Source organism: Cucurbita pepo, chromosome 13 (genome assembly GCF_057944985.1).
Source record: "Cucurbita pepo subsp. pepo isolate OVF chromosome 13, ASM5794498v1, whole genome shotgun sequence".
In the NCBI taxonomy this organism is placed as follows: Eukaryota; Viridiplantae; Streptophyta; class Magnoliopsida; order Cucurbitales; family Cucurbitaceae; genus Cucurbita; species Cucurbita pepo.
This window is the reverse complement of record NC_141810.1, coordinates 15,984,341-16,003,862: the sequence shown is the minus strand read 5'-3', so window position 1 is coordinate 16,003,862 and position 19,522 is coordinate 15,984,341. Positions and strand designations below refer to the sequence as shown.

The window sequence follows — 19,522 nt, the reverse complement described above, 5'->3', positions numbered from 1 at the left end:
CTAGTAAAATATGTGCCCCGTATTCTTATCCACGTACCTTTCTTCATTTATTTATTTATTTTTCAATATATATATATATATATATATATATATATATATATATATATATATATATATATATAACCAATTAAAAAAGAAAATAAAAGAAAAAGTAGTGGCGATTTTATTTCTCCCGTTCTTCAGCTCTGTTATCTGTTGCATTGTGGTTCCTCTTGCCCATGGCGTCCTCCACTTAAACACATAGCCCAATCTCAGCACAAGCAGAATTCCCATGCCTTTTGCTCCCAATTTTCAGGTAAATCCATTTCTGGTAAAATCGCGGTTTCTTATCGGCATTTTTTGTTTGAATGGAGTGATGAGGAAGCATGGAAGGAAGGTTTTAGTTTACGTCTTTTTTTCTTTTTTTTCTGTGGATTATTGAAGTGTTTGGTTTTGAATCTGCGAGGATTGGATGAATTTGTTTCACTGGTTTAATTAGAAGAAACAAGCTTCATTTGTTTTGGATTTGATTTCTAATCGAAAAACAGGAATGAAACTTTTGTTTCTTGAGAATGAATAGGTGGAGATGGAGAGGAGAGATTTTGACAGCAAAATTAGAGGTGGATTAGTCAGAGCCGCTATTAACCAATATGGAGATGGAAAAGGAGATGGCATTTCATGGAAGAAATCACTCCCCCAAGACTCCTCAGAGGTATGCATTTTAAGAGATTGTAAGTTTGGTTTCAATTGGGCATTGCTTACTTGAAAGTACTGTTTAAACATTTTCGATCTTTAAAAGTAGTTTGAAAATTTTCTAAAAATGGATAAAAGATATTTAAAAGAAGTATTTAACTAATTATCTTCCAAAAGTGTTTGTATGGGGAATTGTGATAACAGTCTTTTACTGTAACATCATGAAAAGGTTTGTTGGGAAAGGGGACGTAGTTTAGTGTCATGCTGAACATGTCTCTTACAATTGCAGTATTCCTTAAAGGCGAGAGAGCTCCAAAAGGCAAAGACAGACATTGAGCATTATAAGAACAGTAGAAATGCGGCAGATTCCTTTAGTGCACAAGCTCAACTTGAGCTCCTCAAGGCCAAGAGCACAGTGAAAAAGCTCTCTTCCCTGTTTGGCAAATCAAATGCCACGACGCAGGCGCATAAACAGGAACTCGAAAGGTTGAAGAAATCAGGTTCAGTCCAGGACCAGCGTTTGGCTGTTGCAAGCAGTGAGAATCACGAGTATGAGGAATTGATGCGGGAACTGGAAGTTGCAAAGCAAGAATTAAGCAAACTCAAACTTGATGTGGCTTCTGTTTTTCAGGAGAAATTGCAGGCAGAGAAGGAAAAGGAAGTAGCCATTTCGAAATTTCATTCCTTGTCAAGCTCTATTGAAGAGCTAAGGAAGGAGATTGATGAAATAAATGAAGAACAAGTACTAGTTGAGTTAGCCCAGATGGAGGCTTTGAAAGAGTTTCAAGAGATTGAAGCACAGAGAAGAGTGGAAGCCCACGAGTTCTTATGTGCAATTGAGAACAAGAGGAAGAATATTAATGATCTTGCTCAAGAGGTTGAAGGCTTAAAAGAGCTAGAAAACCAATTGAGCGCCACAACGTCAGATGTGAATGTGTTGCAGAGGGAACTAAAGTTGGTCAAGGAATTAAACGTCAAAGCTCAGAGAAAAGTTATGATGACAGAAATGGAAACAAAATCTCAGGTAGAAGAAGATGAACTTTTATTGCCATCAATCACAGAAGAACTCAAGGCTGCAAAGAAGGATTTGGCCGCAATACGGGATGAAGGCTTTCAGTTCATGACATCGATGGATGCTGTACGAAGGGAACTGAAGCGTGTCAGGGAAGAGAATGCTAATTTGAAGAAACCTGATGAAAAAACTGATTTAGTTGTTCAAAAACTAAACTCAAAGCTGCTTAGAGCAAAAACCAAATTGGAGGTTGTATCTTCAGCTGAAGAGAGAGCCAAAACTATTGCTTCTAATCTGTCTCTCACTATAGAACAAATGAAGAAAGAAAAGGAGGCTGCAAAGAAAGAAAAGGAGCTTACTGACCAAGAAATAAAAAACACCAAAGCGGAAATCCAAGAGACTGAATCTGAAATAGACTTAAATGAGGAAAGATTGCAAGATGCCTTGCGGGAGCTCGAAATAGTGAAGTCTTCTGAGGCATTGGCACTTGCAAATTTGAAGTCACTAACAGAAAGTACAATGAGACTAAGAGCTTCTGCAACTAAGAATAGCTCTGTTATCACCATCTCTAGTTTTGAATACGAGTACTTGGCTGGTCATGCGGTTGCAGCACAAGAAATTGCTGACAAAAAAGTTGCAGCAGCTCAGGCTTGGATTGAAGCCATTGAAGCAAGTGAAGTTGAAACAATAAAGAAATGTGAATTAGCCGAAATGGAAATCAAGGAGATGATAATGGAAGAAGAGAAACAGATATACAGGACAAAGAGATCACTTACCGAAAAAAGAATGGTGGAGGGAGAGTTGCAGAATACAGAAGCTGAAAATATGGAACCAGCAAATCGTCAAAAGTCCATTAGGAGAAATGGAAGCACGACTCCATCTAGGCGGTTAAAGTTCAGAATATCATCCTCACCATCGCCTCATATGATGAACGGAGGAATTGACTCCTTTTCCATGGAGAACAGAACGAAGGTTGTGAAAAATCTTGCCAAATTCTTCAATGGCAAGAAAGCTAAAATGAACCCTTGAATTGACTGAAAGCTTGTTCCTGCTGATTGTGATTGTTTCAGTCAGAACCTCCATGGCCCCATCAAAGCGGTAACTTATTCTGCAATCAGTGGGAGCGAGGAGTTCAGATTGATTTTTTTCCCCCTTTATAATTTGATGTGCATAGAAGGAGAACACATTCAGCTTTAGATTTGGATTATTAGATTACACCAAAATCTGCCTTGAGTTGTTTTCTTTATGCAGCTTCATGGATCTGTAGCTCCAACTCACTAACTGCAGCTTTCATGATCTCTCCTATTATCGTACACAGAAGTCAGGTTCTTGTCTTCTTGATCCATTAGTTAGTTTGAATTGAGTTAAGACGCGTTGATTTATCCAAGACATTCGTATTTTGTTTTGGATTATATAGGTCTTTTACAAATGAGAGAAGGAAATAAGAAATAAACAAAGAACGATGAACGTATACATGTAATAGTAATAGATCTATGGATCACTTTGACTTGCAGCCTAACCACACCAATCCCGCCGTACCTCTTCATTCAAAACTATACATGATTTCCACAACTGGTGGAAACGAAACAACCTTTTTCAATTTCTTACAACGTCTTCCACTACAAACAAATTCTGACCCAAAATTTCCAGCCAAATTCCATCAACAATCAGCCCAGCAAGACTCGCCTCCAATTACGCTTAGACCAGTCCAAAATGGCCCGCCTTAAAATTCACAAATCATAGCAGCCCTCTTGTTTTCTTTCTCCACTGTAAAACTTGCTGGTTTCTGATTAGGAACCTTCTTGTTTTCCATTTGATACTTATTTCAAGGGAAGCACTCTTTCTGATTGTAACATAACTACACAATATGGTTCTTCTGGAGATTTGCTTTGTTTTCATCGTGAGCGACCATTTTTCATCTGTGTCTTCTCTGAATGAAGAGGGATTGGCTCTGCTTTCATTCAGAAACTCAACTTTTGATGCCGAAGGCTTCCTCCAAAACTGGAACTTCTATGATACGACCCCGTGTTCCTGGAATGGAATCACTTGTACAGAACAAAGAGTTGTTTCTCTCAGTATTGAAGACAAGAAACTCTCTGGTACTCTCCACCCTGCACTTGGGAAGCTTGGGTCACTCCGTCATTTAAGCCTTCGAAACAATAGTCTTTTCGGAAGCTTCCCAACTGAGCTCTACAAGCTGGTAGAATTACAAAGCTTGGATCTCTCACAAAATGTCTTTAATGGCAGTATTCCAGATGGGTTTGGTTCCCATTTGACATCCCTTCAGTATCTCAATCTTTCCTTCAATGTCATCAACGGCTGGATCCCTGCAGACTTTGGCAACTTGTCCCACTTGCGAGGCACTCTTGGTTTGTCTCACAATGTCTTTACCGGCCCAATCCCGCCAAGCCTAAGCAGCCTCCCTGCAACCCTTTATATCGATCTAAGTTACAATAATCTCAGTGGCCAAATACCACCACAAGAAGCTTTCCAGAACCTTGGTCCAACAGCTTACGTAGGGAATGCCTTTCTATGTGGACTGCCTCTCAATGTTTCATGTCCAATCACGGTGCCAACGTCAAGCCACGACTCGTGGTTCCATTGCCCATCACATGGGAAAGGTGGAAAATCTTGCTCCATAATCACAGGCTCTGCAAGTATCATAGTTGGTTTCTGCCTGGTGATCCTGGTAGTATTTTGGTGCAAGAGGGCTCATCCTTCTAAAGGGAGTGAAAATGTAGATGGCTGTAACTTTAGTCAGGCATTGATGTTTAAAACAGAGTTTTCTTGCTTTGCAAAACTTGATGTTGAGACCCTACCCGAAAACATGAAGAAGTATAATTTCGTGTTACTGGATCGGCAAGTCGACTTCAATCTCGAGCAACTTCTGAAATCCTCAGCTTATCTTCTAGGCAAGAATGGGAATGGGATTGTGTATCAAGTGGTTCTAGAGAAGGGAGTAAAGCTAGCCGTAAGAAGGTTGGAAGATGGAGCTTATGAAAGGTTTAAAGAGTTCCAAACTGAAGTTGAAGCAATTGGGAAGGTCAGACATCCCAATATCGTAGCTCTTTTAGCTTACTGCTGGTCTCTTGAAGAGAAGCTGCTCATTCATGAATACATACCACATGGAGACCTGGCCACTGCACTTCATGGTAAATATTCATGAATACATATCATTTTCTAATGATATTGGAGAGTGTTTTTGTAATAATGCTTCAGTTTCTAATGATATTTTCCAATATCCAAGCAGGGAAAGCAGAAATTTCCTACTTCCGACCACTTTCTTGGGCTGATCGTGTGAAGATCATGAAAGGAGTAGCAAACGGATTGACATATCTTCACGAATTCAGTCCAAGAAAATACGTCCACGGCGATCTGAAGCCGACCAACATTCTGCTAGGAAACAACATGGTACCTTACATCTCAGATTTCGGACTCGGACGACTTTCAAATGCCGCAGGAGACCTCAGTGCCTCACCATCGGAGCGAACCCCCGCCGCAACGCCGCGGCGCTCTCCTTTCCGATCAAACTCCATGTGCTCCTCTCTGTCAATAGGGTCCTATTATCAAGCCCCTGAAGCCTTGAAGGCGGCAAAGCCATCGCAGAAGTGGGATGTTTACTCGTTTGGAGTGATATTACTGGAAATTATCACCGGAAAGATGGCGGTGATTCAAGCGGGTTCGTCGGAGATGGAGCTGGTTCAATGGATTCAACTGGGAATCGATGAAGGGAAACGGCCATCGTGTATCATAGATCCGTCCATGTGTGGGGAAGTGGACGAGGAAGAAGCTGCGGCGGCCATTGATATAGCTGTTGCTTGCACTCGGAAGAGTCCTGAGAAGAGACCCTGTATGAGAATTGTGTCGGAATGTTTGGAAAAGTTGGCAACTTCACCGTAACTGAAAACTATGTCAGAGATGGTCGCTGATTTGGCTGCTGGAGGCCGATGGCTTTTGAGTACACATTTTCTATAGTTTTTTTTTTTTTTTTTTTTTTTTTTTTTTTTTTTTTTTAAATTATTATTATTTATTAATAACAAGCTAATAAAAAATAAAAAAAAAAACTAGTTTAATAAGGTAAAAACTACCGAATTCCAACATTTTAGTTTGGAGATGTTTTTAAGGTAAAAATATATTATAATTTTTGAAATTTCAAATTCACAATTTCTTTAAAAAATACTTTTAAAATTTTCAATAATATTCTTCTAACTTTATAAAAAAAAAAAAAAAAAAAAACCGCTCTTAATTTTCTTTAATAGAAAGTTCAAAGATTCCCAAACGTGTAGACTTTAGCTGACAAAAAATAAAAAAAATCAATCTTGATCCATATGAGCATAAGTTTTAATTTGGAATATATATATATTTTTTAAGAAATCTTTTTAAAAGTGCTTACTAAATATAAATATATTAAGTTACAAACTTGTAATTGAATTTAATTTAAAGGGGAAAAATGAAAAGCTAAAAGAATAGGGATAATTATGAAGAAAAAAAAACATTTTAATCACTTCAGCACATGTAGAGAAGGATAAGAGAGAACGTATAACTTTAAGAGTTTTTTTCGTACAACAAATACAGAGAAAGATTTGAAACTTGAGGCCTCACAAAATTGCAAGCCAAACCAACCCTACTTTTGGAAAACAATTTTAGAAAACATGGGTAGAGAAAGTTAGGAGAAAAACGTTTGAAAAACAATATGAGAAAATAATTTTATAAGCCAGCAAGCAATAAACAACGACATGAGAAAGTAATGTTATAAGCCAACAAGCAATAAGCAACGACATTCATAGCATATAACTTGAGTATGAAAGAATTGACAACTAGTCGCATCCTTGTATAATACATTTTGAGTCAAATTGCCTTTAGCAGATGTCGACATGATTCGATCAAAAACTAATAATAAAATAATAAAAAAACATGAAAAGCAAGTAAATCCAATGTTAAAAAATCTTCAAAAGAACAAATTCTAGCATAACCAAAAGTAAACAAAAAGGGATACATACAGAGATGTTAAGTAAATACTTACCCAACTAAATTCAGGAAAGCACCAAATAGAGGTATGGAAGGTGGGAAAGAGCAGGAGAATGGTGTGGAAATCAAAGAGTTGGAAATGTTTGAAGTTGGTCCATGCGAGTGTGCATACCAGATGGGGTTCTTGATTGGGAACAGGTTCTCTGATACCATAAGGAGAAGGTTGGAGCAAGACATGGTTCTTCGTCACCACCTCCTTCCCTTTGCTCAAGCTCCACAGACGAAGCCTCTTATAGAAGCCATCTGCAACAATAACAAGGCCAAGTACCCATCACATTGGGATGAACTCATGGGCATTGTAGATGGAAGTCAAGCGCCTCTCCTTGAGGTAACCTCTTATATCATGCAAACATCTTCCATCCCATTATCATTCCTTATAAGGGTGTGCTATCAATGTGCAGATTATTGTACTCAACTTCAGGAGGGAGATTCTGTCATGTATTCAGGATGAAGCTTCCATTGTTGATTGTACAGATGAGTGTTCTGATGTTCTTGTTGTTAGTGATTCCTTGGCCCTTGCAGCTCATAATGAAGATGCCCTCTTTGGTCTCTCTGGCTACACGTAAGAAGTTCACAAAACAACACTTCAATTCATCCAAGCACTGTTCGCTTCTGTTTAACCAACTTCATTTCTTCTTTTCTTCACTTTTGAAGCTATTTGATCAAAGCAAAACTGCAAAATGGGATACGTTTCATTGCTTATTCACACGCAGGAGAGCTTCCAAGCCGTGCTTTCAGCTTTAATAGCAATGGCCTGGTAAACTTTCCATACCCTCCTACTATTAGATGTTCCATTTCAAAACCAATTATAAAAAATTCTGAGCTCTTTTCATCTTTCCGATATGGGGTCTTCATCAATCCCGTCATCATTCGTTGATTCGGTTAAAGAGAATGCGTAGATCTTACGAAATAAACAATTGCCCTTGCAAGTTGCGTGACAAGAATTCAAGCTTACGTGAACGTGATCTATTCTATAAGTTGTTGTGAGATCCTACGTTAGTTGGAGAGGAGATTGAAACATTCTTTATAAAAGTGTGGAAACCTCTCCCCAACAGACGCGTTCAAAAAATCTTAAAGGGAACTCCAAATAGGACAATATCTCCTGACATAATCTTTTCCAATCTTTTAGGCATTTACCATGAACGCAGTACGTCCAGTGAATGACGAGATTGATCCTAGGGCAATCGGACGAAACTTTCTCTCTCGGGACCTCCTTGAATCTACCAGCTTTGAAGATGCAATAGCTGTAAGACACTTGATTGAGACATCATAGATAATGTTCCAGCTTAATCACCTTAGCATGTTCAAAACATAACCTAACACTTGGGGTTGGATTGTGTTTTATCCAGAGAATTCGGTCAGCAGAGATATCCCTGGGCCACAATTATAATGTGATTGATGTTCAGACAAGAAGAATAGCAAGTGTAGAAATAGCATCAAAGTTCAGAGTTTCAGTCCATGAGGTTGGAGCTACACCATTTTTCCATGCAAATATGTATTCCCATCTTCAGAATATCAAGCAGGTAACAATACCAGGAAAATCTACAAGCGATCATATAAGATATGGTTTTGAAGTGAAAATAAATTGCTTTGGAACACAGATAATAGACGAAAACTCGACAAGCAGGAAAAGACGAGCCGATGTCATGCCGAAAGAATCAAAAGACGATTTTCTGTGTGTTCTTGGAGATGCAGAGAACAAGAGTTTTCCTATCTATATGAAGGGTAAATTATGAAGATCATTTAGATTGGCTGCCTAAACTCCTTTCAAATTCAAACTGACACTGAAAATTTTCTTATAATGTCTTCAGGTCCTAAGCTTTACACAATGTGTAGCGTTCTAATCGACCTGGACGAGCAAACTCTATCAATTTTTCGAGGAAATCCGAAGAACAAAGAGATAACCCATGTCTTCTCATTGCAAGAGTTGAAGGAACAAAGTCAAGTCTGAGCTGTTGTGCTGCTTCACAAAACGCCCCCCAACATATTGATATCAACTAGTAATCCACAATCCACATTTTGATATCATTTTTCTACTTTTAGGTTTCTAAGCATGTCTAACTAAGAGTATTTTAGTCTTAAAGCCATAACTTGGCATCACCACTACAAGGGTCATTACTTATTAGTTGAGGCATACGATTGACTATCTAATGCCTAAGTTACCTTCATAGAAGGGCATGTCAAATTTGAATAAAATTGGAGTGTTTTCTACTCTTTAAAAATTATGAACATCTCTACTTGCTTGCTTTGATCATCAATGCAAAACTTCGCTGATATAATTTGACAAGTTTAAGATTAAAAATGGATTCTTTTTCCTAAACAAAACATATCAAAAGTTAACCATAATTGTCTAAAATTCAAGAATATGAAGGTGGTTCCACCACAGAGTTTAACCTCTTTAGAGCCACAGAGAGGGCCTCTAAATATTCTAGTATCGCTAAATCCATCTCTAGGCGGATAAAGCACTAATTATAATATCAAAAGTCGATGATTGGATGCCCACACGCTTGTGGCCGGATTCCCTAAAGTATCTTTGGGTGGCTGGATTTCCTAAAGTAGCTTTCGGTGTGTTTATGAGATCCCATGTAGGTTGAAGAGGGGAACAAAACATTCTTTATAAGAGTGTGGAAACCTCTCTCTAGCAGACATGTTTTAAAACCGTAAGGTTGACGATGATACATAACGGGCCAAAGTGGACAATATCTGCTAGCAGTAAGTTTAGACTGTTACAAATGATATTAGAGCCAGACATCGGGCGGTGTGCCAACAAGGACGCTGGTCCCTAGGGGGTGGATTGTGATATACCACATTGGTTAGAGAGGGGAGCGAAACATTCTTCATAAAAGTTTGGAAACCTCTCCCTAGCAGATGCGTTTTAAAACTGTAAGGCTGACGACAATATGTAACGAGCTGAAGTGGATAATATTTACTAGAGGTGAGTTTGGACTATTAACCTGTTGGACCCAGCATTTAAGGCTGAAACAGCGTCCAAACTACTACTTGCACTACATTTAATGATCTTGTCAGGACTGGAGTGAGAATGTCCTATATGCAGTGCTATTATTGTCTGATATGAACACACATGACTGAATAGTAACTTTTAACAAATTCTAGAAAAGCGTAAGGCTAGAACATAGGTAGGGAAGAAGATAAGTCATACCTTAATTGCACCAAAACTCCATAAAAAGAAAGAGCAGAAAAGTTGGGGTATGGCGGGCAAGAAGGTGGAGATGTTCGAAGTTGGTCCATGCGAATCTGCATATCAGATGGGGTTCTTGATTGGGAAGAGGTTCTCTGATACCATAAAGAGCAGATTGGACAAAGACCTTGTTCTTCGTGACCAGCTCCTTCCTTTTGCTCAAGCCCCTCAGTCCCAGGCTCTTATTCAAGCTCTCTGCAACAATAACAAGACAAGGTTTCCAACATATTGGGATGAGCTTGTCGGAATTGCAGAAGGAAGCAGTGTGCCTGTTCTTGAGGTAATAATACAAAATTGTAGAGGGAGAGAGACATAAATGAGACCTGGTTTTCTGTTCTGTCTGTGATATCTTCGTTGAAAATCAATATGTAGATTATTCTAATCAACTTCAGGAAGGAGATACTTCCATTTCTTCCCAAGGAAGTAGCTTTAGCAGTTGATTGTTCAGATGATTGCTCTGATCTTCTTGTTGTTAGTGAAAACATGGCCATTGCAGCACATAATGAAGATGCCAACGTTGCTCTGGTTGGCCACACGTAAGTTGTTCACAAACCTGAACTTTATCCCACAATTATAAACCAGCCCACCGGACAAGTTCATTTGTTTCTCCACTTTCGTAGCTATTTGGTCAAAGGAAAACTGCAAAATGGGCTGTCCTTTGTTGCTTATACCTACGCAGGAGAGCTTCCGAGCTGCGCTTTTGGTTTTAATAACCATGGACTGGTAAACTCTTCAAACCATCATCATTTATGAATGAATTATGAATGAATTGAACGCTAAAGTATAGCATATTTTCAAATATTTTAGGCATTTACCTTGAATTCAGTGCCTCCAACCAATGAAGAGGTTGCAGCTGGGGGCATTGGACGAAACTTTATCTCCCGGGACCTCCTTGAATCTACAAGCCTTGAGAACGCAATATCTGTAATGCCCTGCAATGATGTCTTGTATTATAAATGTTGTAGCTTATCTGATGACACTTTGGGTTTGATTCTCTTTACAGAGAGTTCGCTCAGCAGAAGTATCGGTTGGGCACAGTTATAATCTGATTGATGTACAGACAAGGAGAATTGTGAATGTAGAAACAGCATCAAGGTTTAGATATTCAGTCAACGAGGTTGGGGCTACACCATTTTTTCATGCAAATATGTATACCCATCTTCAGGTTAACCAGGTAAGGGTATCAGGAAAAACCATTTATACCTCTCCTATATTAAGTCAAGTTTTAAAACGGTGAGGCGATAAGTAATGGGTCAAAGTAGACAATATCTGCTAGCGATAGACTTTGACCATTACAAATAGTATTAGAGCTACGTTGGACTCCTAAAGGGATGGACTGTGAGATCCCACGTCGATTAGAGAGGGAAACAAAATACTCCTTACAAGAGTGTGGAATCATCTCCCTAAAAGACGCGTTTTAAAATCGAAAAACTGACCGCGATAGTATAAAAAAACTGAAACGCAGGTAGAAGACGCAAACTCTAGAAGCAGGCAGAAACGAGCTGATGAGTTGCCAAAAGGATCAAAAAATGATTTCATGTCAGTTCTTGGAGATGTGGACAACAAGGAGTATCCTATCTATATGAGAGGTAAGTGAGTAATATAGAGATGGTTTAGATTTCCCAGTCCTTTCAAACCCACATTTGAACATTTTCTTAACGTTTTCAGGCCCTACGCTTTACACACTGTGTACTGCTGTAATTGACCTGGACGAACAAACCCTTTCAATTATTCAAGGAAATCCAAAGAAAAACGTGATGACCCATGTCTTCTCCATCCCTTTGGTGGAGTTGGAGAAGCCATAAGCACACTGCTGATGCAACCTGAAGCCAGCAATTGACACTTCAAAATGCTCAAACAGTTGATCCAAGAGGAAGGGCGTGGGGATTTTGTACCTTTCCGTGTAGTTCATTGTTTATGGAACCATTGCCATCCATTTGGTCTCTGTGCTGTGAATGATATCAGCGAAGAGTATCCCTTCCAACCTCTCCGTTGGTGTTATCTATCCATGTAGCGCTGATTCAACACTGACGCGTCGTCCAATGAAGAAGAAGGCGCTTCCCGTTGCTGCACGTCGACTTTCCCTGCTCTTTCTTCCCAAACTCTTGTACCCATTATTCATTCTTTCACCTAATAATAAATAAATAGTAATAATATGGTCATATCCAATCCCCCCCCCCCCCCCCCCCCCCCCCCCCAACGCAAAGGGTAATAAAGCAAAAATCCAAAGCGAAGGCTGCTTTCATTTGGGTCCCCTGTTTGAGTATCTTCCCGTACACTCCCTCTGCTCTGGCCAACGCGCAATTCCCCCCGATCTCAGAAACCCAAATGGACCCACCACCGCCACAATCTACCACCATCGCCGCCACCTCCAAGCTTCGTTTGATGTGCAGCTACGGCGGCCACATAACCCCGCGCCCGCGCACAAAGGCTCTCTCCTATTTAGGCGGCGAAACACGCATAATCTCCGTCGACATAACCGCCGTCAACACTCTTTCCGCCTTCATTTCTCATCTTCTCACAATCCTCCCAATTAAACCTCCCTTTTCCCTGAAGTATCAGCTCCCTCACTCTGCCCTTGACTCTCTCATCTCCCTCTCCTCCGATGACGACCTTCACTTCATGCTCTGCGAGCACCTCCGCCTCACCTCCTCCACCTCCTCTCGCATTAGGCTCTTCATCTTTTTCCCCGAGCCCGAGAAGGCCCGTAATGTTATTCATCATCCCAAGACTGAGGCCTGGTTCGTCGATGCGCTTAAGGGTGCGAAGATTTTGCAAAAGGGGCAGGATTGCTTGGTGGGTTTTGATGCGGAGGGGGTGATTGGAGAGAATGAAGCTAAGGGCATTACAGATTTGGGTAATGGGGGTGTTTCATTGCCGGAATCCATGATCTTGGAGACCAATTCTTCTTTTGGATCATCCTCTTCTTCGACCTCTTCGGCTAATGTGTCTCCTCCCATTAAACTCCAGAGTGAGGATTTTGGACTCAGCTCGCCAGATAATGCTGCTAAGCTGCACACAACTTCCGATTCCGCCGCAACCCTCGTGAGGTACCTTCTTAAAACTTTCGTTTTAGCTTGTTTTAATTTTCATTGCTTCCTCAAGATGGGAAAGAAAGAAAGGAAGGATATGTTTTCCAGCTCTAATTTTTCTGTTTTGGGTAGTTTGTTCATACCCTTGCCCTGGATTATCATAGATTCCCACAAAAAAAAAAAAAAAAAAAAAAAAAAAAGGGTTAGATTAGGAATGTAAACCTTAATTTCCACAAAAAAATCACACAGATCAGTTTCAAGATCACATTATCCTTGTGTTTCTTAAGCTCTGATACTGCAGTCTTCTAATAGGCATAAGAATTTGTAATCTTTACAGCGAGATTGCCCCTACCAACTCCTGTTGTTCAGTTGAGAATGCCTTTTCAGGGCATGCACTAGCTTCCCAACTGAACCCTTTTCAGCAGCAGTCATGGCAGTTTGTTCAAGCAGGCACGCCGATGGAGAGCTGCCTTCCTGCCATGTATCCAATGCCTTCTTACTATCCAGTCCAGCAGCCTCAGTTTGTGCATTACCAGCCCATGCCTAACCACCATATGTATCCTGTGTACTTCTTGCCTGTTGGGCAGACACAGGTTCCACCCCCTTCCAATCTACCTATGCACTGGGGCTTCCACGATACTGCAACCGGGACTTCGGCACCGAATTTTGGAGCAAATCCGATTGCTCTTAAAGCTGCTGATGAAGCTCAAGATCAGGCAGTAATCATTGGTAATTATGGTGCAGCTGATGCATCTGTTGAGGAGGGTTCACATGAATGCAATGAGGATGATCCTGCAAGGACCCTGATATACAAATCTCAGCCTGGCCCGCCACACCTGGTTCCTCCTTCTCAGTCGCAAACTAAGACTAAAGGCTCTACCAACCTTCTGTCAGATGCGATGGCTCAGCTGCAGCTGATAAAAATCAAGCAATAACTTGGAAGTCAGCTAGCAGAGTGAGTAAAAAATTTGATCACCCAGCTTAGCTTTGTGAGAATTGTTCTTTCTTTTCTTTTGTTCTATGGTTGGTTGCCTTCCTGATGAGCTTGTTTTATAGGTGTAAACACTGAATGTTTGTTGTTGTTATTCTTCTCCTTTTCTGCTATGCCTATCTTCTGTTTCTTTCTTTGGTCAATCTATATATGTTCGTAGCTATCTCAAAGATGTCGAGAATGGTTGGGAGGGAGTCCTACCTTGATAAGGGGATGATCATGGGTTTACAAATACATCTCTATTGGTACGTCGGGAAAATCACTTTAAAAATTTATTGGTCAAAATGGAAAGTTTGGAGACAAAAAGGAGGCGCCTTTGGTAAGCCATCCTTTGGACAATTTGATAGCAGATATTGGAAGGGTGGTTAGTTGTCTGAGTTGAATGTCTCCATTATTGTGTTTGGTTTTGTCGGTTTCTTCTGTTTCAACTTTTGTTTTTCTTTAAACAAAATACCCTATTACTTATTTTTATATTCTCATTTTACAATTTAATTTTGTTTTAAATTTATATTTGGACATATTTGACATGTTTAAAAACATTCATAGAGCTATTAAATATAATTCCCATTTAATAGGTATTTGAATTTAAAAAATGAAGTTAAAAAGAAAATATAATTTTCAACAGTAATACCAAAAAGAGAAAAAAAGAGGAAGTCCATAAACGTTGGGCACGTCGGGTGAGTCTCTATAATAATTGTGGGAATGGTGGACGTCCCATCAATTGGAAGAAGCTTTTTGGGTAATTGGTATTAGTTTGTGAGAGGAGGGAGGTCTCAAGAAGGCCAACAAAATATCTCCTCTCTCACCAAATCCAACCCTTCCATCTAAAGCTTCACAAATTTCATCAAACTTTTGATACCCCCAAGGCTTTTTGCTACTAGATTTCCATCCGACCCTTTCTGGGTTTCTCTTTTTTCTTTTTGAATCTTCACGCATATTCAATTCTACCCGATTGTCGTCTTTCGAGGGACCAGCGCCTGTCTTCTTCCTTCCTCTTTCCTTGCGGATTTTGAAGCCTTCGATTCTGATAAGGAGGGAGGCTTCTTCTCATGGTACAGAATGTTGAGATTTTTGCTTTGCTTTGCTTTGTGAGATCCTGTAACGAGCCCTTTAGTTTCGGATTTTCCCCTGCTTTTCATTTTCGTTCATATAATGCCTTCGAGGAATGTTGTTGGATCTCTTTCTTGTTTTAAGATTTTCGGCGGCGCATTTCAGGTTAGTGGGTTTCTTGTAATCAGGTTTCCCAGTTGCGAAATGAATGATTGCCCTGTCGGTTACCGTTAATTTGGAATATGTGTCTTGTTTCTGTTTGTAGAGACGGGTTATGGATCTATGAAAACTGCGACGCTTTTCAATTCGTGAGTTCTCAGATTGATTAGATTGGGAAATGATGTCTTCCTATTTTCTTGAATTGTTCAGAAGCAGAGCCACTGACTATTGGAATAAATGTGTGTAAGAGTGCTAGGGGCTGCTGTGGCTTATATTTAGAATGGAAGCCTTTGTGGTTTAGCCTTTCTTTGTTCTGGGTGACTACACGAACAAACAACTATAATTCTTTCGGAAGAGGCCTTGTGATTAAACGTCAAGCCAACGGTAGTAGGGTCTTTTTAAGATCTCTTCTTAGGGACTCTTGCAATATAGCTTTCAGTTGGAGTTCTTAACAATACTCTTCTCCTGAAGGTCTTGTTGGGGTTATTTTGGTTGTATCACAAACAAGCCCACAGCTTTTCACCAAAACTAGCGATTGCTATCCACCCATCAATTTCCCACTGATAGATCACTATAATCAACAGAATCAAAAGGAGTTCCTAGAGAAAACCCCATTGATATCCGTTGAGATTCATTCGGATTGTGATAAGATATCCAAGGGGGAGGGCACACACCCAATTATGCTAAGGGAGAGCTTTCCACACCTTTATAAGGAATGTTTCATTCTCCTCTCCAACCGATGTAGGACTTCACAATCCACCCCCTTGGGGGCCAGCGTCCTTGCTGGCACACCATTCGGTGTTTGGCTTTGATACTATTTGTAACCGTCCAAGCCCACCACTAGCAGAAATTGTCCTCTTCCCCTCAAGGTTTTAAAACGCGTCCACTAGGAAAAGGTTTTTACACCCTCTCTAACCGATATGGGACCTCACAGGACATGTGTGTGCATGTGGATTTCTTTGAATTACCATAGGATGGAATGTACAATACGACCTCTTTTTTATTGTCTTAACCATTGTTGAGAGCCTAGGAGTAATCTCTATTATTTTCCAATGTATTTGTTCTTGGTACAATTAGTACTGCTGAAAAAAGGGAATCTTGGTATTTTCTCATGATTCATTTTCCCTGTAAACATGTTTTACAATGCAATGTACTACCATGCTATTACTGCAAGGTGAAGATGGAGCCTGATGTTTTTCCTTTTCTTGTTCGGTTTTTATGCTCGTGCAGAACAGCGGAATGAGGGAAGGGCAGCTTTGTTCGCACACTTTAAGGTCCCATGGAGTCGCCATTGCGAGGATACACATGCATGATTGGCTTATATTTTTATTTCTTGTGATGATTGAAGTTATCCTATATTTAACCCATCCGTTTTATCGCTATGTCGGGAAGGACATGATGAGTGATCTCAAATATCCCTTCAAAGATAATACTGTTCCTGTCTGGGCCGTGCCTGTAGGTTTGCTCGTGTCTGTCTTGTCTATGAAAACTTTTAGATATAGGATGGAAGGGAAACTGATGTGAATGCATTTGTTTGTTTTTGTTTGTGGTGCGTGGATGATTAGTTGTATGCAATGCTGTTGCCAATAGCAGTTTTTCTGTTCGTGTATTGGCGTAGAAGAGATATCTACGATCTTCATCATGCCATACTTGGTGAGATACTTTAGCATGAGATATCCATTTTCCATTGGTGGTACTCTTCTGCAGCTAGCTGATGTATACTGGAATACCCTGCAGGTCTCTTTTACTCTGTTTTAATAACAGCGGTCATTACTGATGCGATAAAAAATGCAGTGGGACGACCTCGACCAAACTTCTTTTGGCGTTGCTTTCCTGATGGGAAAGATGTGTGTTGCTTAGAAGCGGGGTTTGGCGTTTGGCGTCTGTTTTGATACGTACTTGCTTGGCTTGATGTACTGATTGAATTCTTATTTCTCAGGTGTATGATCAATTAGGCAATGTTATATGCCATGGTGATGTGAATGTTATCAAGGAAGGGCATAAGAGCTTTCCAAGTGGTCATACTTCATGTAAGTGACAAAATGTTACTCTTTCCCTTCTTTCCAAGTTAAAAAGTAGCATCGGCATGGGCTTTCACTTTCGGACTTTCTCTCAAGGTTTTTAAAATGCGTCTGCTAGGGAGAGGTTTCCACACCCTTATAAAGAATGTTTCGTTCTCCTCCCCAGCGATATACAATCTCACAATCCACCCCCTTTAGGGCCCAGCATCCTTGCTGGTACTCGTTCCTTTCTCCAATTGATGTGAGACGCCTCAATCCACCCCTTTCGGAGCCCAGCGTCTTTGGCGCACACCGTCTTGTGTCCACCTCCTTCAGGGCTCAGCCTCCTCGCTGACACATCACCTGGTGTCTAGCTCTGATACCATTTGTACCAACTCAATCCCACCGCTAGCAGATATTGTCCTCTTTGGGCTTTCCATTTTGGGCTACAAGCCACCCCCTTCGCCACCCCCTTCGGAGCCCAGCATCCTTGCTGACACTCGTTCCCTTCTCCAACCAACGTGGGACCCCCAATCCACCCCCTTCGGAGCCCAACGTCCTTGGTGGCATACCGTCTCATATCCACAACTTTCAGGGTTCAGCCTCCTCACTGACACATTGCCTGGTGTCTAGCTCTGATACCATTTGTAATGATCCAAGCCCACCACTAGCAGATATTGTCCTCTTTAGGTTTTCCCTTTTGGGCTTCTAGGTTTTTCCTTTTGGGCTTTCCCTCAAAGTTTTTAAAGTCTCTGCTAGGGAGAGGTTTTCACACTCTTATAAAAAATGTTTCGTTCTCCTCTACTGATATGGGATTTCACACATCCCTAGCAAGATACAATAGTAATGTGATTTCGATATCGGGATATGATATTTAACCTTTATTCTGTTGAACTTTTGACCTGATGCAGGGTCTTTTGCTGGTCTTGGTTTCCTGTCGTTGTACTTATCGGGAAAGATACAAGTATTCGACCAACGAGGTCACATTGCAAAACTCTGCATTGTTTTTCTTCCCCTGCTTTTTGCATCTCTCGTTGGCGTTTCTCGAGTGGACGATTACTGGCACCATTGGCAGGATGTGTTTGCTGGAGGTCTGCTCGGTATGTACATTTTCCTTCATCGTCCTCATCGTTTTTGCAACTTGTACATAACAATAAATGATCATACAGAGCTCTTACTTTTGCAGGGCTTGTAGTATCTACCTTCTGCTACTTGCAGTTTTTTCCTCCTCCATACCATTCTCAAGGTATAGTTTTGACCCCAAAACCATCACTCATTCTTTATCTACCGAACAACCAACTAGGCGTGTTGTCGTTGCTTCTCGCTCGCTCATTTTTCATAACAAATCCATTGGGTGTTTTCCTTTGATTCTGGCTTGTAGGTTGGGGACCATATGCATACTTTAGAATGTTGGAGACGCTTGCCAATCCTCCCCCACCGACGAATGGCATGAATGTTGTGCAGAATGAACAGGACGTCGAAAGGCAGGAGGTGAACGACCGAAACAACGATAGATTTCTAGGACTGTCCATTGATGCCAATGCTCGTTCCACAATGCAGGAAACTACAACTGAGGGGAAATAAGTGGTTGCCTCTCTACGTTGCTTTGGAGGCTTTAAATTGCTTTGCTACACAGTCCATGGCATAGCATTGCTTGTATGTGTATGTGTGTGGTTTATAGGCTTTAATTATATGATGGGATTCTTGTACAGCAGGTTTTTCTTTGGTTTCATTTTATGACATGGATCGTTGTTACCGTGTAAACATCTCATTTTGGGATTCTACAAACAAATCTATCTTTGTTTCTTTTCAAGAATCAGATCTACACACAACCAAATTGAATCTACAAGAACAAGAATATTTATCCAAAAAAATCTTCAAACATTCTAAATAGCCTTCCAATTTCTCGAGGAAAAACTGGGAACAATGTGTAAAAACAAGGTAATGAAATGGGTAAGAAAGAAATTTCAAATCTGAATCAGAGGAGGCTTCTGTCTAGGGTTCGGTTTGTGATCAGAGAAATAAGAATCGAGAGAGTCGAAGGAGATGCCATAGCCAATCCCTTTGCCAATTCCAAGCCCTAGGCCAACGCCACAGCCGAGACCGAGGCCGAAAACGAGGTGAAGGTGATTCCAGGGAGAGGCGCCGCCATGGCCAATCCCGCCGACAAGACCAAAGCCGAGCCCGACGCCGCAGCCAACTCCAGCTCCTCCGCCGGCGTCCAAGACTAGGGGTGGCGGTTGCTTTGCGTTCCGGCGATTGGCGTCGAAAATGTTGGGGAGAGAGAAATGGTGGTGGTCAGCCTTGGTGTGGAAGTTGTTCGTGATTGCTGTGTTCCACTTCCATGGCGAATTGGAGTCGGATTTCATAATAAGAAGG

At 40.8% G+C, this 19,522-nt stretch overlaps 6 protein-coding genes and 1 long non-coding RNA gene across 13 annotated transcripts; 6 read left to right on the top strand and 1 right to left on the bottom strand.

Annotated features, from left to right (window-relative positions):
- The first annotated feature begins 142 nt into the window (after positions 1–142).
- Positions 143–2,907, top strand: PMI2 (PLASTID MOVEMENT IMPAIRED protein (DUF827)). Of its 2 annotated transcripts, none has more exons than XM_023695307.2 (3): positions 143–295; positions 560–691; positions 962–2,907. In XM_023695307.2, exons 1-3 carry the CDS (start codon positions 272–274, stop codon positions 2,711–2,713), a joined length of 1,908 nt encoding a protein of 635 aa, XP_023551075.2. In that variant the 5' UTR covers positions 143–271; the 3' UTR covers positions 2,714–2,907. The 2 variants fall into 2 exon arrangements, with proteins under 2 accessions (XP_023551075.2, XP_023551074.2); XM_023695306.2 differs by having other exon boundaries at positions 157–295; positions 528–691.
- A 136-nt stretch (positions 2,908–3,043) lies between these two features.
- Positions 3,044–11,947, bottom strand: LOC111808435 (uncharacterized). Of its 3 annotated transcripts, XR_015411562.1 has the most exons (6): positions 11,807–11,947; positions 10,727–10,843; positions 10,235–10,641; positions 9,873–10,106; positions 6,708–8,085; positions 3,044–5,519 (listed from the first exon to the last, which is right to left on the bottom strand). It is a non-coding gene; the product is annotated as an uncharacterized LOC111808435 (long non-coding RNA). The 3 variants fall into 3 exon arrangements; XR_015411561.1 differs by lacking the exon at positions 3,044–5,519 and having other exon boundaries at positions 6,488–8,085; XR_002817075.2 differs by lacking the exon at positions 3,044–5,519 and having other exon boundaries at positions 6,488–8,085; positions 10,235–10,631.
- On the top strand, positions 3,552–5,694 carry LOC111809009 (receptor protein kinase-like protein ZAR1). Its single transcript, XM_023695305.2, has 2 exons — positions 3,552–4,836; positions 4,935–5,694. The coding sequence occupies exons 1-2, from the start codon at positions 3,552–3,554 to the stop codon at positions 5,582–5,584; spliced, it is 1,935 nt and encodes a 644-aa protein (XP_023551073.2). The 3' UTR covers positions 5,585–5,694.
- Positions 6,828–8,943, top strand: LOC111808434 (uncharacterized). The gene is made up of 7 exons (XM_023694399.2): positions 6,828–7,040; positions 7,114–7,274; positions 7,367–7,469; positions 7,842–7,958; positions 8,062–8,235; positions 8,314–8,437; positions 8,524–8,943. The coding sequence occupies exons 1-7, from the start codon at positions 6,828–6,830 to the stop codon at positions 8,661–8,663; spliced, it is 1,032 nt and encodes a 343-aa protein (XP_023550167.1). The 3' UTR covers positions 8,664–8,943.
- On the top strand, positions 9,922–12,067 carry LOC111808433 (uncharacterized). Its single transcript, XM_023694398.2, has 7 exons — positions 9,922–10,191; positions 10,284–10,447; positions 10,532–10,634; positions 10,719–10,835; positions 10,915–11,085; positions 11,377–11,500; positions 11,580–12,067. Exons 1-7 carry the CDS (start codon positions 9,922–9,924, stop codon positions 11,714–11,716), a joined length of 1,086 nt encoding a protein of 361 aa, XP_023550166.2. The 3' UTR covers positions 11,717–12,067.
- Positions 12,068–12,102: 35 nt separating this feature from the next.
- Positions 12,103–14,097, top strand: LOC147789793 (Octicosapeptide/Phox/Bem1p family protein). Its single transcript, XM_087116978.1, has 2 exons — positions 12,103–12,961; positions 13,281–14,097. Exons 1-2 carry the CDS (start codon positions 12,240–12,242, stop codon positions 13,876–13,878), a joined length of 1,320 nt encoding a protein of 439 aa, XP_086973104.1. The 5' UTR covers positions 12,103–12,239; the 3' UTR covers positions 13,879–14,097.
- LOC111808431 (putative lipid phosphate phosphatase 3, chloroplastic) lies at positions 13,770–18,948 on the top strand. Of its 4 annotated transcripts, XM_023694393.2 has the most exons (9): positions 15,000–15,149; positions 15,250–15,292; positions 16,374–16,598; positions 16,709–16,796; positions 16,881–16,990; positions 17,083–17,173; positions 18,055–18,243; positions 18,330–18,389; positions 18,525–18,948. In XM_023694393.2, exons 1-9 carry the CDS (start codon positions 15,100–15,102, stop codon positions 18,725–18,727), a joined length of 1,059 nt encoding a protein of 352 aa, XP_023550161.2. In that variant the 5' UTR covers positions 15,000–15,099; the 3' UTR covers positions 18,728–18,948. The 4 variants fall into 4 exon arrangements, with proteins under 4 accessions (XP_023550164.2, XP_023550163.2, XP_023550162.2 ...); XM_023694396.2 differs by lacking the exons at positions 15,000–15,149; positions 15,250–15,292 and adding an exon at positions 13,770–13,898; XM_023694395.2 differs by lacking the exons at positions 15,000–15,149; positions 15,250–15,292 and adding an exon at positions 14,668–14,986.
- The last annotated feature ends 574 nt before the right edge of the window (positions 18,949–19,522 follow it).

Excerpts from the sequence above, each read along its gene's own strand:
- PMI2 (XM_023695307.2), top strand. The coding sequence starts at position 272 with ATGCCTTTTGCTCCCAATTTTCAG. Across the intron at positions 296-559 it reads CTTTTGCTCCCAATTTTCAG|GTGGAGATGGAGAGGAGAGA; the intron begins GTAAATCCATTT and ends GAGAATGAATAG. Across the intron at positions 692-961 it reads TCCCCCAAGACTCCTCAGAG|TATTCCTTAAAGGCGAGAGA; the intron begins GTATGCATTTTA and ends TTACAATTGCAG.
- LOC111808433 (XM_023694398.2), top strand. The coding sequence starts at position 9,922 with ATGGCGGGCAAGAAGGTGGAGATGTTCGAAGTTGGTCCATGCGAATCT. Across the intron at positions 10,635-10,718 it reads GTTTTAATAACCATGGACTG|GCATTTACCTTGAATTCAGT; the intron begins GTAAACTCTTCA and ends CAAATATTTTAG. Across the intron at positions 10,836-10,914 it reads GCCTTGAGAACGCAATATCT|AGAGTTCGCTCAGCAGAAGT; the intron begins GTAATGCCCTGC and ends TTCTCTTTACAG.
- LOC111809009 (XM_023695305.2), top strand. The coding sequence starts at position 3,552 with ATGGTTCTTCTGGAGATTTGCTTTGTTTTCATCGTGAGCGACCATTTT. Across the intron at positions 4,837-4,934 it reads CCTGGCCACTGCACTTCATG|GGAAAGCAGAAATTTCCTAC; the intron begins GTAAATATTCAT and ends ATATCCAAGCAG.
- LOC111808431 (XM_023694393.2), top strand. The coding sequence starts at position 15,100 with ATGTTGTTGGATCTCTTTCTTGTTTTAAGATTTTCGGCGGCGCATTTC. Across the intron at positions 16,599-16,708 it reads TTCCTGTCTGGGCCGTGCCT|TTGTATGCAATGCTGTTGCC; the intron begins GTAGGTTTGCTC and ends GTGGATGATTAG. Across the intron at positions 16,991-17,082 it reads GCTTTCCTGATGGGAAAGAT|GTGTATGATCAATTAGGCAA; the intron begins GTGTGTTGCTTA and ends CTTATTTCTCAG.
- LOC147789793 (XM_087116978.1), top strand. The coding sequence starts at position 12,240 with ATGGACCCACCACCGCCACAATCTACCACCATCGCCGCCACCTCCAAG. Across the intron at positions 12,962-13,280 it reads TCCGCCGCAACCCTCGTGAG|CGAGATTGCCCCTACCAACT; the intron begins GTACCTTCTTAA and ends TAATCTTTACAG.
- LOC111808434 (XM_023694399.2), top strand. The coding sequence starts at position 6,828 with ATGGGGTTCTTGATTGGGAACAGGTTCTCTGATACCATAAGGAGAAGG. Across the intron at positions 7,041-7,113 it reads GTCAAGCGCCTCTCCTTGAG|ATTATTGTACTCAACTTCAG; the intron begins GTAACCTCTTAT and ends ATCAATGTGCAG. Across the intron at positions 7,959-8,061 it reads GCTTTGAAGATGCAATAGCT|AGAATTCGGTCAGCAGAGAT; the intron begins GTAAGACACTTG and ends TGTTTTATCCAG.